We start from the raw sequence: 14,216 nt of genomic DNA, 5'->3' as shown, positions 1-14,216 counted from the left end.
CTGTTCAGAGATGTGGGCCATGGAGCACCAGGATGTTCCTGCAGGTCATTAAATTAAATAATTTTGAACCAAAATTAATCTGACTTGCAATCTCTGCTGCTTGTGCTGTCCAAGCCAGCCCGACTCCTTTAGACTGAAACAACCGGGAGAGTGATCAGCTCGGGGAACCTCAGTGTCAAGGATGCCTTGGCATGGCCCTTCTTGCACAATCTGATAACCTGGTAGCAGTCACACCCCCCTCAGAGCACTCCAGCCTGTAAATAAGATGCTGATAGGAACATTTCCCCAAGTTCAGAAGGGTGTGTTTCTGCTCCCTCAGGGTCTGACTTGGCAAAGTTCACCCAGGGAGGGACTGGAAGTCAAAGTTTAGATCACCTTGCTGGAGTACTTTGCTTTGATTTTTTTTTTGTTTGCTTCTACTTTTCTAAATGGGGTTTGTCTTACAGTTTGTAGTGAATAAAAATGTTCTTTGGTAAAAAAGTTAACTTTTTTTTTTTTTTTCATTTTTTTAACCAAGAGGTTTGTCCCAGCCCTGGTGGCACAGCATGCCCAGGCACCTTGGGTACGAGCTTGTTGACTCTTGTTTCTGTCATCAGGCCCTGGCAGAGCCTGGCTTTATGCCCTGCTCTCCTGTTGATTTTCTCATTTATAGAATCATAGAATCATTAGATTGGAAAAGACCTTAGACATCATCAGCTTCAACCGTACCTGCCTACTACTAAATCATGTCCTCAAGCACCTCACCTACCCGCCTTTTAAACACCTCCAGGGATGGTGACTCATCCACCTCCTTTGGCAGCCACTGTTTGGAAACCCTTTCTGTGAAGAACCTTTTCATATTGTCCAATCTAAACTTGCCCTGATGCAGCTTGAGGCCATTCCCTCTTGTCCTATCAACTATTGCTTGGGAGAAGAGACCAACACCCACTTCTCTGCAACCTCCTTTTAGGTAGTTGTAGAGAGCAATAAGGTCTTCTCTCAGCCTCCTCTTCTCCAGGCTAAACAACCCCAGTTCCCTCAGCCGCTCCTTGGAACACTTGTTCTCCAGCCCCTTCACCACCTTCGTTGCTCTTCTCTGGATGTGCTCCAGGACCTCAATGTCTTTCTTGTAGTGAGGGGCCCAGATCTGAACACAGTATTTGAGGTGCGGCCTCACCAGTGCTGAGTCCAGGGGCAGAATCACCTCCCTGGTCTTGCTGGCCACTCCGTTTCTGATACAAGCCAAGATGCTATTGGCCTTCTTGGCCACCTGAGCACACTGCTGGCTCATGTTCAGTCGGCTGTCTACCAACGCCCTAAGGTCTTTCTCTGCCCAGAGGCTTTCAAGCCACTCTTCCCCAAGCTTGTATCCCTCCATCTCTAGCAGCAAATTCTCCTTCATGCATTCCAGCTTCCCCATTTTTGTCTCATTGCTGGGGTAGGTGAGGTAGGCACAAGCCCTTCATGCTTCCCAGCCTCAACCTTGTATCCCATCTTGGGGGCTAGGACATTCCCCTGGCTGTAACCCTTGAAGAGTTGCCTCTTGGCATGGACACAAGCACACCATGGGGCTCGCCCTGGCAAGCAGTCTTCATAGGTGGAAGCCTTGCTCTGGGTTCTTATGAAACTTGTGAACGGAGAAACTTAGTGGTGACAGTGTTTCTGTAAGGTCTGATGTAAATGCAAACACTTAAATAACTCTCCTGGGAGTCTTTTCTTATCAGTTTAAATCTTCTTCATGATACTTTCAAAATATGCCCTTTTCTATGTTAATGGGAAAAGATGAAGAATCATTCTTCTCCTTAGCTGTCCTCATGTGATAGATTTCTGCCCATTCTTCCCTTTGGTGGCTTATTTTCCAAGCTGAAGAATCCTCAAAGGCAATGTTGTTTATCTAGTTGTTTAAAAAGGCATAAAACCAATTTCTTTATAAGTCTGTTCTACAGATGCTGGGGCAGACTGTGTACCAGACAGCTCACAGGTGATGAAAAATGCATTCACTTTTCTCTGAAGACAATAAAGGCTCAAGTCAGGATGTTCCTTTTAAGTCCCAGGAAACAATTGAGGTACCTCTCTGAGCTGGAAACTTAGGAAAGGAGGGGGCCAGCCAAACAGCACATCTCCCCCTGCTAAAGGCTTTCCTGGCAGCTGTCTCTGGGGTGAAAGGCTTTTGCGCTTGGAAGCCATTACAAGGTAGGGATTTTGCTGTCTACTAAAAGAAAACAGGCTGCGTGTCTCCATGATGGAGGCAGGGGGATGTGGGGTGAGTCTCTCCAGCAGCAGGCAGGAGCCCTGGCTCAGCCTCCAGACTGCCTCACTGCCTCCAAGGCTTCTACTATTGTCATTGAGCTGGCTTCCTCTTGCTGCGCATCGCTTTCCCACTGGGAGAATTGATCCAAAAAGCCAAAGCAAGAATTGACAAAGACCTTTTCTCCCCCTCCCTCTGCAGAATTAAGTCTGAAGTGGGTTGATAACGGCGGATCGAGTCCTCCTTGACTCTGACAAATGTCTTTAATGTTATTCAGCAAGCTGACCTTTTCCCGTCTTTATTGTGCATCTTCCCTTTGAATCAGATTTGATTGTTACTTCAGGTAAAATAACAAACACTGTCACGTAAATAACTTTGCAATAATGTTAAAAGGAGGAAAAAAACAAACAAAACACCAAAGTGCTGCCTTACTTGCAAATGCAATGGGAAGAAGCAAGCTCTGTGCCGACCATGGAAAAACAGCTGTGTGACCTTCCCAGAAAACATCTTTGTCTTGCTACTCCAGGGAATGATCTCCTGTGTTAAAAAACTAACAGAGGGGCAGTGGTTCATTGAAATGATAACTACAGCTAATGGTAACTGGAGTTGATAAATTCTGGGGGAGGGAAAAATGGTCATATAAATCCTTAAAATTGGTCTAGATACGTAACCCATCGGGACTGGTGGGCATATGATGCCTAAGTACGCCCTGTATATTTGAGATCAGTCTTCTAGAAGACAACGTTTAGGCATTGGATGAGGTGTTCAGCCTCAGAGACTGCCCCAAAGTGGCAGCGATCAAAGATATATCACTTTTCTATGCCACCTCTTCCCCAGGCTGATCTTGTGGGACTACTAAGAGGATTAGTTTGGCAATGTGTGCTGGCGTTCTTTAGTGTGGAAGGAGGAAACCTAGTTTCCTGGTGCTTGTGAGACTGTCTGCCTAGGCATGTCTGTGCGGCCACACTCTCTGCTCTGTCTATAGTACGTGAGGAAAAGTAGTGGACAAAATATTTTGTGAGCGCCTTGTCCTGTCATCTGCATTGCTAGCATGTCATGGGTAGTTTCTGTCCTGCATTCCTCCAGCTACTCCTGAAGGTGCTGACATCAAGTTTTGGGAGCTGGAGGAATATGAGACATAGCACAGTGGAGGAGGTAGAAAGGGGAAGAGCTGAACCATGGGAAGAGAAGCCTGCTGAGCACAATGCCTGAGCCACCACAGGTAGCAAAAGTGCTTCATAAGACACGAGGAATATTTGGGATTTCCAGCCTGGTCAGTGGGGATTTCCTACTTTCAGATGTGCGCTGTCTCTAGAGCCTGCTTAGACATAAGAAATGGGACCTTAGGGAATAGCTTGGAAAATCAGCCTGAGGCTGGCAGTCAGTGATACCTTCCAAATCAGCTGAGGCACTGAAGCAATGAAGGAAACATAATTATTAAGTATTATCTTCATAATATGTTTTATTGCTGTATGTCACTCTTATTTCCTGTACCATAACCAATGTTTTGCTCTTTCCTTTTATAGCATAAGACAAGTTTGCTGGCTGGCATTGAGCCTTGGCCAGCATCTAAGCTGACATGACGAGTGCTGGGCAGCTGGTCACTGGACAACCAGCCTCGCTCATAGTTTATTTAATCTTTCTGCTTCTCCCTCTAGATTCCCCTGTTCACGCCAGCTCCACATCTGTGAGCCCATCGTCAAGCCTTTCCACGGGAAATTCGGTAGAAGGGCACCATAACTACCTCGAGGCCTCTGCGAACGCCTCCCGGGCACTGCCGTCCCCCATGAATGCGATTGGGTCTCCAGTGAACGCGCTGGGCTCACCATACAGAGTCATCGCATCCTCCATCGGCTCACACCCTGTTGCCCTGTCCTCAGCCCCAGGCATGAATTTTGTAACACACGCCAATCCACAGGTAGGTTAACGTACACGTTTCCTTCCCTACAATTCATAGTGCTCAGAGATTGGGGTACAGCCCAAAAACTTGAGGGGAGTGTCTTGGCTGGTAGAATCTGGTATGTTTTGGCCAGCTGGGGAGATCAGTTGTAAAGAGCAATTTCCAACATGTGAATGTTTCAGTATAAATCCCCATGGCACAGATGTAGACACCTGTATATATTTCAAAATACCCTGCACGGTGAGGGGAGAGAGCTAATTCCAAGCTCTGTTCTCACCATGGGTGAAAGCCTGTTCCCCTCCACTGCATCTATTACTATATATATACACTTCCTATACTTGGAAATAATCAGGGTAGCCAAGGGATGCAGCCTGTAAGGCAGTCCCTTTCCTCGTGCAAAAGGGTATCTATCTGCTTTGTTTTGTTATTTGGAAAGGAGGCAGACTCTCTAGAGAGAGAAAATTGAATGCTGAATGTCGGCCACGGACTACGTGTGGCATACAAACTCTGCCTGGAGTAAAATGAAGTGCTCCCATTTTTGTTGCCCGAGCTCACTCAGGTGCTGAATTTTCCCTTCCAGACAGAGGGGAGACCTGGGGAATGGGGTCAGTGCCTCCTCAGAGCCGTGGATGGGCTGGGAGCCTCCTAGGGTGGCTGCTTGGGGCAGGGATCTGCTGCCCCAAAAGCCTGCTACCACCTCTGGCATGGCTGCAACCAACACGGCAGTGTGGGATTTTGGTTTTATGCTGAAATGCTCTGAAAGTGCAGATATAAGTGGGAATTCTGTCTTTGATGAATGAGACTTTGTGTTTTGTTAGTGGGACCTGAAGGCAGGGAGTGCTTGAGAGCCCTCTGTGCCCCAGACCTTGCTGCCCCATCTACATGGTCTGTCTGCTTTTCTTAGTGCCTGCCATCGAGGCTGGGCAAGGATGAGAATGATGTGGGGAGGCCCCCGAAGAGTTCTATGGGAGTATAAGGGTGATTTGACATACTTGGCTTACCTTTCACCAGCAACCTCAACTCCTGCGGGTGTCTGGGATGTCTGCAGTTGGTGTGCTGGGCATCCTTCCTTCCCTTGCACCACCGAATTGTTCACCATTGACCTGACAATATTTGTGCCCCTGCATCTAGAGCAGGTACTTCGTGGTGGTGGAAGCTGATGGCAGCATTGGCTGGGTGAAAACCTCTCCTTTGGGGCTGGGGATGCTCTGGGAAGCGGTTTTCCCGATCTGGGCACCACGCCAAGTTCCTAGTTTCAAGGAGTGGGTTTCATTTGTGTTGACAGTAATGCAAGGAGACAGCTGGGCCTTGGAGATTCAGCAGGGAGGCAGCTAATGGATTTGGGTTCAAGCAGTTGTCCCAGATATCATATGTGATTGCACTTAACCTGCAGGAGTCAAGCTCTGAGGACACTGGTGGCTAAAACTGCCCCATTTCTCCACCCACATACACCCTCTCTCTCTGTGTTATTGTCTCAAAGTGCAGCCAGAGAGAAATGGTACCTGAGCTCTGAGTAACACTTTAAACCATAAAAGTTCCTCCAGGCTCAGCATATTGACAAGAAAAAAATCCAGGGTGAAAACAGTGACTGGACACTTGTGAGAAGGAAAGGGTTGGTTTCTCCTTTCCTTGGGCCAAGCTGGATGTTGAAGCATAAGGATTTGCCAGTGCCCAGTGTCTGAGCTGGGTCTCCACTGGGGAGAGTGACCTCTGGGTATCTTTTTCCTAAACACTTCTATTTTCCAGTGCAGCAAAACAAGTTGACTCCTAATGTGGCAGGTTTTTGCTGGATAATTTGTATTTTCATTGTCATCAGACCACTGGAGCTTTGAAAATGGAGGGACAGGGGTGAGAGAAGGTGAAAACACGCTTCGTTTTTTTGTTTTAATAGTAACAGGTTCAAAAATCTCAATGGGATGAACCCTTCTTGTTCTTTGCTGAAATCCCCTGTGGAAATTATTATACTTTTTCATAGGAAATGAGCAGTCTCCTGGAGCAAGCTGAGAACTTGCAACAGCACACATAAGATCTAGTGGTTTAGCTGTTATGGAGACTGTAAAGAAGGCTGTTCCTGGATTTTCATCTCAAGCTTTGTTTTCTGTCTCTAGTTCTGCATTTTTACTGAGAACATGAAATTTAGCTGATAAATTGAGGCAACTGTTAAAAACAATCTCAATGATGAAGAAATCATCCCCAGCCCTCAAAGCATGGGAATGGGAAAGACGATTGGGTGGTGGGTTTGAAGAGACATTGCACTGCCCAGACAGTTTTTGACGAGACGTGCTCAATGGCCCTTAATCCTCACTGCCCTGCTGATAACAGGTCAAAAGCAAATAGCAATAAAATGAAGCCCTGGGCAACGTGAGGCTTTTGTCTCCAATCGATGTTGGTTTATAACCTTTAACTTGCAGCAGCCATGAGCAGCTCCTAGGGATCTCAGCTGGGGGCTCTGGGCTGTTCACCTGCATCTCACTGCAGCTGATTTTTGATGCTCAGCCTGCTCCCGTTATCCGGCAACCTCAAATCTGCTCTGTTCTCCAGCTTGTAATAGTGTCTGGGAACATGAGTCCTAGGGAGTAACCAAGATGGCTTTATTTCCATGCATTTATGCAGACCTGCATTTCATGAGGCAGGGAAGCCAACCCACTCAGCATATGTTTTAAAACATCATTACAGCTTCCCCAGTTATGCAGCAGTGCAGGTTTAATTGCAACAAATTGCCTGGCTGCAAAGCTTTTCCTTACTAGGCTGTTAGTGCTTGAGGCTGCAAGCAGCCAGTGATCAGCATCCTCTAACGAAGCAGGCTGGATCCCACCAGCCCTGTCGCTTGGAGGCTGTAACTGAGCAGCTGAGGGTTGCTGCCTGCCCTTTTCCAGCTCTGTTTAGTCCTGGCTTTATTTACAGCATCAGGACAGGGTGAAAGGCAATATCTGCAAACAGGCATCTGCTTAAACCCATCCAGCTGGATTCATGGGAGGAATGACTGCCCATGGAGTTTCTGTCGGTGAACTTGCGGGATGAGCCCAGCACAGACAGCAGGGGAGGGGCCAGATCACTTTGGGGGTGCTTTCATTGAGGTATGAGTCTCAACCCTCTAACCTGTCTTATGGCTTCTGCTTCTGCAGCTCAACCTCCTGAACAATGTCAGCAGCTCGGAGGATGTCAAGCCTTTGCCGGGGCTCCCGGGGATTGGGAACATGAATTATCCATCTACAAGCCCAGGATCCTTAGCCAAACACATCTGTGCCATCTGTGGGGACAGGTCCTCAGGTAGGAAGTTTTCTTTCTTGAGGCAGGCTTTCTGCAATGAAAACTCCCCTGATGCTCTGCAGCGAGGCTTGCACAGGGGTGAACACTGCAGAGGCTCAGTGAGGCCATAGTGGCATTGCAGGATTCGTAGCTGGATCTTGCTTACACAAGGGAAAACTGGCTGTTTTGCAGAGTAGTTGCGCTGTGCTCAAAAGAGAACCAACCTGTAAGCCATGCTTTTCTGCCTTACGTATACAATGTCGTTACGCTTTTTGTCCCTGTTTATCAAAGGTAAATATATCAAAATCACTGTTGTTCTCATTTGCTTGTGTTTTATGTTGGCTGGGCTTTGGCTGCACCTGGGGTTTCTCTGCTACCCCAGAGGTCTGCAGTCTGGCCATGCCTTGCAGACCCCTTCCATCTCAGTGCACCCCCATTGGCTCTACCTATGGCTTTTCCACACTTGCACTGCAGTGAAGATGTGGCTCCACATCCTTCCTCTGGAATGTGGTTCCTCCTTATCACAGGAAAGTGGTAGTTCTGTAGTTTGACTGCTGCTGTTTGCTATTCCTGCTAAGAGCTGCTAAAGCCAAGTCAGGCCTGCTAAGGTGATAACCTACAGCCAGTTTTTTTCACCTTTGGGGTTTGTTTGAGCTCCTCCATGCTGGAGGGAAGGGCAGATGCCTGCCTGCCCACTTATGGCCTCCGCTTGCCTCCCCAGGGAAGCACTATGGGGTGTACAGCTGTGAGGGCTGCAAAGGCTTCTTTAAGAGGACAATCCGGAAGGACCTGATCTATACCTGCCGTGACAACAAGGACTGCCTCATAGACAAGCGGCAACGCAACCGCTGCCAGTACTGCCGCTATCAAAAGTGCCTCGCAATGGGGATGAAGAGGGAAGGTATGTGTGGGCTGGTGGAAGAAATGGGCTTACAGAAATTTTCCTTGCATTCTTTCAGGTAACTCTGTCTCTTAGTGGTCCTCTGAGGATGGAACATTCCAAAAACCCACACTGACAGCTTCAGGGCATTTTTGACTTTGTTTTGTAAAGAAAATGGGGCTGATGGGCAAGCTATTAAACTGTATTTTTCTTCCTATCCCACCTAAACACACATACTGGTGACTGTTGAACCTGTTAACTGATTCTGACCCAAGCTTGCCTTTAGCTAGTGGCACTTAGTGGCCTGGACCCCTGTAAACTCCAGCTGTGGATGGCACTCAGCAGTGAGGGTTCCTGCAGCCTGCTTGTCTCCTGTGCGAAGAGCAACCACCTTTTTTTGTTTTCAGCTTGCTGGCTTCATTTGCCTCCATCTAATTCTTGCACTGAAAGATAAGGATGGATTATTTATTTCTATCTTTTATTTTATAGTTCTCTGTCATTTCCGCTCTTAACCTCACCTTTGGAGATGTGGTAGAGCTCCACAACCTGTGGTGGTTTTGTGTTGCAGGAGAGAGCTGTGTACAGAAGCAGTTCATGCAGCTTCTCCCATGTTCCGCATGCAGTCACTGCAGTCCCTGAAGGACTGCGTTTCTGGTCCAGTCCACCTAAGGTGTTGATTTGGAGCAAGGATCCAACTTGAGGCAATTGGACTTAAGGAGGGATTTTGCACTGACTTGAAGGAACCCTGCAAGAGCTGTTGAAGGTGACACGTGTCTGTGATGGGTGCTACCACCCTGCCTTTCTCCCAGACAGCTTCTAAAGGTGCAAAAGTCTTTGTAAAAGCCACCACTGAGTGAATCTCTGCTGCATGGATAGGCAAACACAGCACCATGGGTGTTTATCTGTCTACCTCTGCCCCCTGCAGCTAGCTGCTCCCTTGGTGGAGCAAGGACAGCTGAGATGGATTGTCTCCCAAATTATACTGACATATGCATGGTCAAATAGTGACAAACTGCTTTTCCCAAGATAAAGTAACTGTGCCACCTCCAGTGCTTAATGCCAGCAGGCAGTATAGCTGTCTCTTCTGAGGCCATAGTTTTTCCCCTGCGGAGCACACAAACAGGTCCCTGTGCTCAGGCTGTGCAGAGCCCAGGGAAGTAGCTGTAATACCGAGCACAGGCTGAGCCTTGGCCTGTTCCCTGTAGCATCATCAATGCTGTGCTACATCAGCCACTGAGGGCAGTGGGGGACCACGAAATGCCAAGCTTGAATCAAAACCCTAATCCCAGGCACAGCTTTCCCTTCCAGCTGGGTGCAAAGTGGTTCTGAGGACCAGGGTGGCGGTGCAAGTTCCCTTTGCAGAGCATGAAAATTTAAACCTCAGGATCCTGCAGGGGTTTGGCTGCAATAATCACAGGGGCTTTCAGGGAGCTGCAGGAGCTGGGGACAAATTGCACCTTGAATAAAGAATCCCAGATGAATTTGGAGACTGTGTGAGGGGACTGGTATGTCATTGGCATGCTCTTTCTTCCACTAAGATTTTGATGACTTTAGAAACACTTCCCTGGCTTCTTCCTGTCCATTACCCTAAAGAGGACAACTGCTTCTCCCAGCTGGCTGGCACATATGCACATCCTGCATTACCCTCCCTGACCAGCACCAGACTGGGTGCCCCACTGAGCCATCTCCTTCGGTGCTGCCAGTTCCCCAGCAGCTGGGCAGTGCTGAGAAGTGCATTCTTCCAGCTGGGAGAAATGAAGGGAAGTGCTGAGCATTGCAAAGTGGTCCTGAGTCCTAGTGCTGAGGAACCTCCCACCCAGGTGGTCACTGCAAAGGTTTGGTCCTTCCCCTGAAAGCACATGAGCTGGGGTAAAGCAAGGCTGATGCAAGGGCTTCTGTTCTGACACCACTGCAAACAGCAGCTATACAAAGACAAATGCAGAAAGAAGTCTCTTGATCCAAGTATCTGATCTAAAAGCTTGTCATGCCCTTCTTCCAGCAGCACTTACCTAATTGAGAAAATGGGGCCCAAATTCTCCTGCAGTCTTGCTGTGTGCGGCCGGCTTGCTGAGCTTGTGCCTTCCTTGCTGTCCCCTGGTGCTTATGCAGAGCCCCTCTCCTCTTAAAAGACTTCTTATCCCTTGGCCTGGGTGGTTTTCCCGCTGCTCTGGATGCTGCCTGACACTTAGCTAATGGGTGGGGAAGCCATTCAGCTGTTGGAATAGGAAAGCACTGATGTCTGTGTGGCAGAGGACAACTTTGCAGCCATCTTCTCCTCCACTGAACCTTTCATTTCAGGTGTCTAAATGCCTACAGCTCAGTACAGGCTGTTATTGGAGACCAGGCCAGCTGCCTTCTGTCCCTTAGGGGTTATGAGGCACTTTGGTCCCTTGTCCACGCTTCTGCAGGGAAGCGGTGGTGTCTTGGACTGTTTCTCCCCAGCAAGGAGCTAAACTGATACGACATTTGCTGGTCATATGCCTTTTTTTTTTCTTTATCAGAATGTCTTTCTTTCTCTTTGAGATTTCTCGAACAAAAATGTGCATCCAGGACTTCTACTGAGCATAAAGCTTGGCATACCGTGTACACATGTCCCACGCTGACCTGTCCTACAAACACCCAGCAGCCCTGGGAATTAATAGCCGAGATCTGGAGAGAATTTCAGTGATTCTGTTCCTCCAGTCAGTAGATATTTTGGAAAATGTTCAGAAATGGGAGAAGAAAGTGGAGGCATTGGGGTTCCAAGGTGCTAGGGAACTGGTTTCTGGTGGGTAGGGTTGAGAAGAGGGGTGGTAGAGGGAGAGGTGATGCCAGGGCTGGGCTAGGCTGGGTAAACCTTTGCTCAGGCATAAGGCAGGCAGCGTGTGGATGCACCTGGGGGTGAGTGACCACCCAGCCCTGCTGCTGGGTGCTCTGGATGCTGTAGGACTGTTTGAAGCATGCAGTGAGCACCGCAAAACTCAGCATCTGGGTTCTGGGGTCCCTCTTTCCTCCTCCAGCATCTAGTGACAGCTGAGTCCAGGCTGCCACCTGGAGGCATCAACTCCTCATTCCACTGTTCTGGAGCTTCATACCTTACAAAACTTTTTTTTTTGGTCAGATTTGGAGGCCACTGGTCTACAGCAACCCCAAAGTTATTGAGCGGTGGTGCTGTTGGCCATTTTAGTGGATGCACATCTGAAATATCCATTTATTTTCTCTTCTCCCCCTCCTGAAGGGAGATTCTTATCCCTCCTACCAGAGGAAAGGGGATCCACTGTGAGCTGGTAAGCATTGCTGCAGATGTAAAAATCCACATTTCTGTCCTGCAGCCGTGCAGGAGGAGAGACAGAGGAGCAGGGAGCGGAGCGAGAATGAGGCCGAATCCACAAGCAGTGGCAGCGAGGACATGCCCGTGGAGAGGATCCTGGAAGCTGAGCTGGCAGTTGAACCCAAGACAGAGGCTTACAGTGACATGAACACAGAGAGCTCGGTAAGGGCACTAAAATCACTTATAATTTGAGATGAGAGCCTTTGAAGTATGATTTGAGAAGGCGAACCCTATGTGAACAGCTAGCATTTTGCAAGGGGTTTATGCTTTGCACCACCTAAAAATCTCCAACAGTTTTTCTTCTGAAGGTACTCTGAATCGTAAGTAGAAAACAGCCTATACATTATTTTCCTAGCAGTTTTTTTCCAGTTGCAATTAGTTTCAATGAGTAGGTAGGGCAATAGCTGGATACCGGAGTGTCTGAGCCCTGTGGTGGCTTCCACAGTTGCACAGCTCTTGTCTGCCCAGTGATCAAGACTGGGATGGAGCTGGATGCAGCAGATTTACTGCTGTGGTTTTACTGGTTTGGATAAAAGTGATTTTTGTGCCTGTTCAGAGGCTATTTGACAGCTTTTAGATGTGCCTTGGGAGGAGCAGGGCTGCAGAGTCTTATGCAGGACTTGCTTTGCAAAGAACAGCAATCAAACAGAAAAGTCTAGCAACCGGCTGATTTGGCTGGTTGTGGAGGGGGGAGCAGTAGTAAATACCTTCTCTTTCCAACAGTCCACAGCTGAGTTTATTGACAATTTGATCATTTTACTTGCGACTCTTGGTATCATTAACTTGATCCAATACTGTGCGCAGTGCAGACGGTGATTATCAAAGATTTTACGTTGATAAATTCCCCTCTTTTCCTCTGCTCTTTCCCTTTTGATATCACCCTTAATTAGACAAATGACCCTGTTACCAACATATGCCATGCAGCTGACAAGCAGCTCTTCACACTCGTCGAGTGGGCCAAGCGAATCCCCCACTTCTCCGATCTGACACTGGAAGACCAAGTTATCCTCCTCCGGGCAGGTAACACCTCCTCCTGTGGTCTCTGGGGCTATTCCTGGCACCTCTGTCCCTTTGCTGGACTTCGTGCTGTGCCAGCCAGGCTGAATGGTAAATGCAAGATCCTGAGCTGATCCATTCCTTCTTCCCTGGGGTAAGCAACCCACCTTGAGCCACAATGAGCAGTTGGCAGAGGCTGTGGATGGGGCAGTGGAATCTCCTTTTTGTTCGCTTCTTCGTGCAGACCTGTCGGAGCGCTGGGGGAGAGTGAATAGATGTGTCTTTTTAATACAATTCCTATAACCGCAGAACTTAACTATGTGTGGGGCTCACTAGTTTGTAACACGCAAAATAATGTAAAGGGGTTGCTAATGCAAGGAATATGGGTTTTTAGAAGGAAAGAAAACCAGCATCTTTTCTTCCTTTCTTTTTTTTTTTGGCACTTTGAGTCTTCTTCTGCACCTTCCTTGCTGCTGGTCAAGGTTTGCCACTCCTTGCAGTGCTGGCAATGATGCAGCTGGTACTTAGGGTCCCATGTCTTCTGTGAGCTGAGAAAACAGCTTTCCTCCTCCATATAGATTTTTTTCTGAGCTGCCTTTTGAGTCACACACACACATTCTCTTGCAGGCTGGAATGAGCTGCTCATTGCTTCTTTTTCCCACCGCTCCGTGTCGGTGCAAGACGGCATCCTTCTGGCCACAGGCTTGCATGTGCACCGCAGCAGTGCTCACAGTGCTGGTGTGGGCTCCATCTTCGACAGGTATGTAGTCTGTTTCTGTCAACCCCTAGCAGCAAGGAAGTGGGTTGGCTCTGTCTTTGCCTTCTGAATGGGAAACATGTCCTTAGTGAAAACTAAAGCAGATCCATGGTGATTTGGGGCAGAACTGGCTCAGAATGAGGAGGAGACACTCAAATGGCTTAAAACACAAAGATGGGGTGAAGGCACCTTGGAAAGGGATTTGCAGGTGCCGAAGCAGATCCCTGGTTCGGTGTGCACCGGGAGGAATGCTTCTTTGCCTTCTCTCTAAGAGTTTGCCATAACTGGATCTAGAGCTAATACCGATCAGCAAGAGCTTTAGCTGGCAAAGCCTTAAAGCCCAACTTGCTCATATAATGACTGCACACGTCCTGTCCATGCCACGCCTGCTCCCTGCCAAGCAGGACACTGCATCACCACTTCTACACAACTGGCACGTGTAAAGGCAGTGCCCATGTTTTGCACAGAGAAATGTGAAATAAAAAAATCTGGCTTTCCGCAAGTGAATGCAAATTGTTCTCCATAGTCTGAACAAAGCATAGGGGGGAATGTGCTGAGCAAAGTGAGAATGGGAACAAATTTGATGCTCAGGTCCGTGAACGCTGCTGATGCATGACTTAGAAGAGTGATGTGTGGTGTGGCTATCCCTAAAAGCTGGCTCTTCCTGCAGAGACGAATTGGGCATATTCCAAGTGCCTGTCCCAGATGCTTTTCAGCCCTCAGCCTTGCTGTCTGTACCTGTCTCTGATTGTCTGCCCACCCATGTCTCCCACATGCAGGGTTTTGACGGAGCTGGTGTCCAAAATGAAAGACATGCAGATGGATAAGTCAGAGCTGGGGTGCCTGCGAGCCATCGTACTGTTCAACCCGGGTAAGTCCAAGGCTTGGGGCAGTCCC

At 48.3% G+C, this 14,216-nt stretch overlaps 1 protein-coding gene across 4 annotated transcripts in view; it reads left to right on the top strand.

Moving 5' to 3' along the window:
* Window positions 1–14,216, top strand: part of RXRG (retinoid X receptor gamma) — a 38,966-nt gene that overhangs the window by 22,882 nt on the left and 1,868 nt on the right. For all 4 annotated transcript variants that reach the window (XM_054073641.1, XM_054073640.1, XM_054073639.1 and 1 more), the window contains 7 exons: window positions 3,886–4,145; window positions 7,253–7,397; window positions 8,098–8,277; window positions 11,568–11,728; window positions 12,457–12,586; window positions 13,190–13,322; window positions 14,099–14,190. In XM_054073641.1, coding sequence (XP_053929616.1) covers window positions 3,886–4,145; window positions 7,253–7,397; window positions 8,098–8,277; window positions 11,568–11,728; window positions 12,457–12,586; window positions 13,190–13,322; window positions 14,099–14,190 — 1,101 coding nt within the window. The remainder of the gene's footprint in view (window positions 1–3,885; window positions 4,146–7,252; window positions 7,398–8,097; window positions 8,278–11,567; window positions 11,729–12,456; window positions 12,587–13,189; window positions 13,323–14,098; window positions 14,191–14,216) is intronic.

This window comes from Cuculus canorus, chromosome 8 (assembly GCF_017976375.1).
Source record: "Cuculus canorus isolate bCucCan1 chromosome 8, bCucCan1.pri, whole genome shotgun sequence".
Taxonomy (NCBI): Eukaryota; Metazoa; Chordata; class Aves; order Cuculiformes; family Cuculidae; genus Cuculus; species Cuculus canorus.
This window is presented reverse-complemented; position numbering and strand designations above follow the sequence as displayed.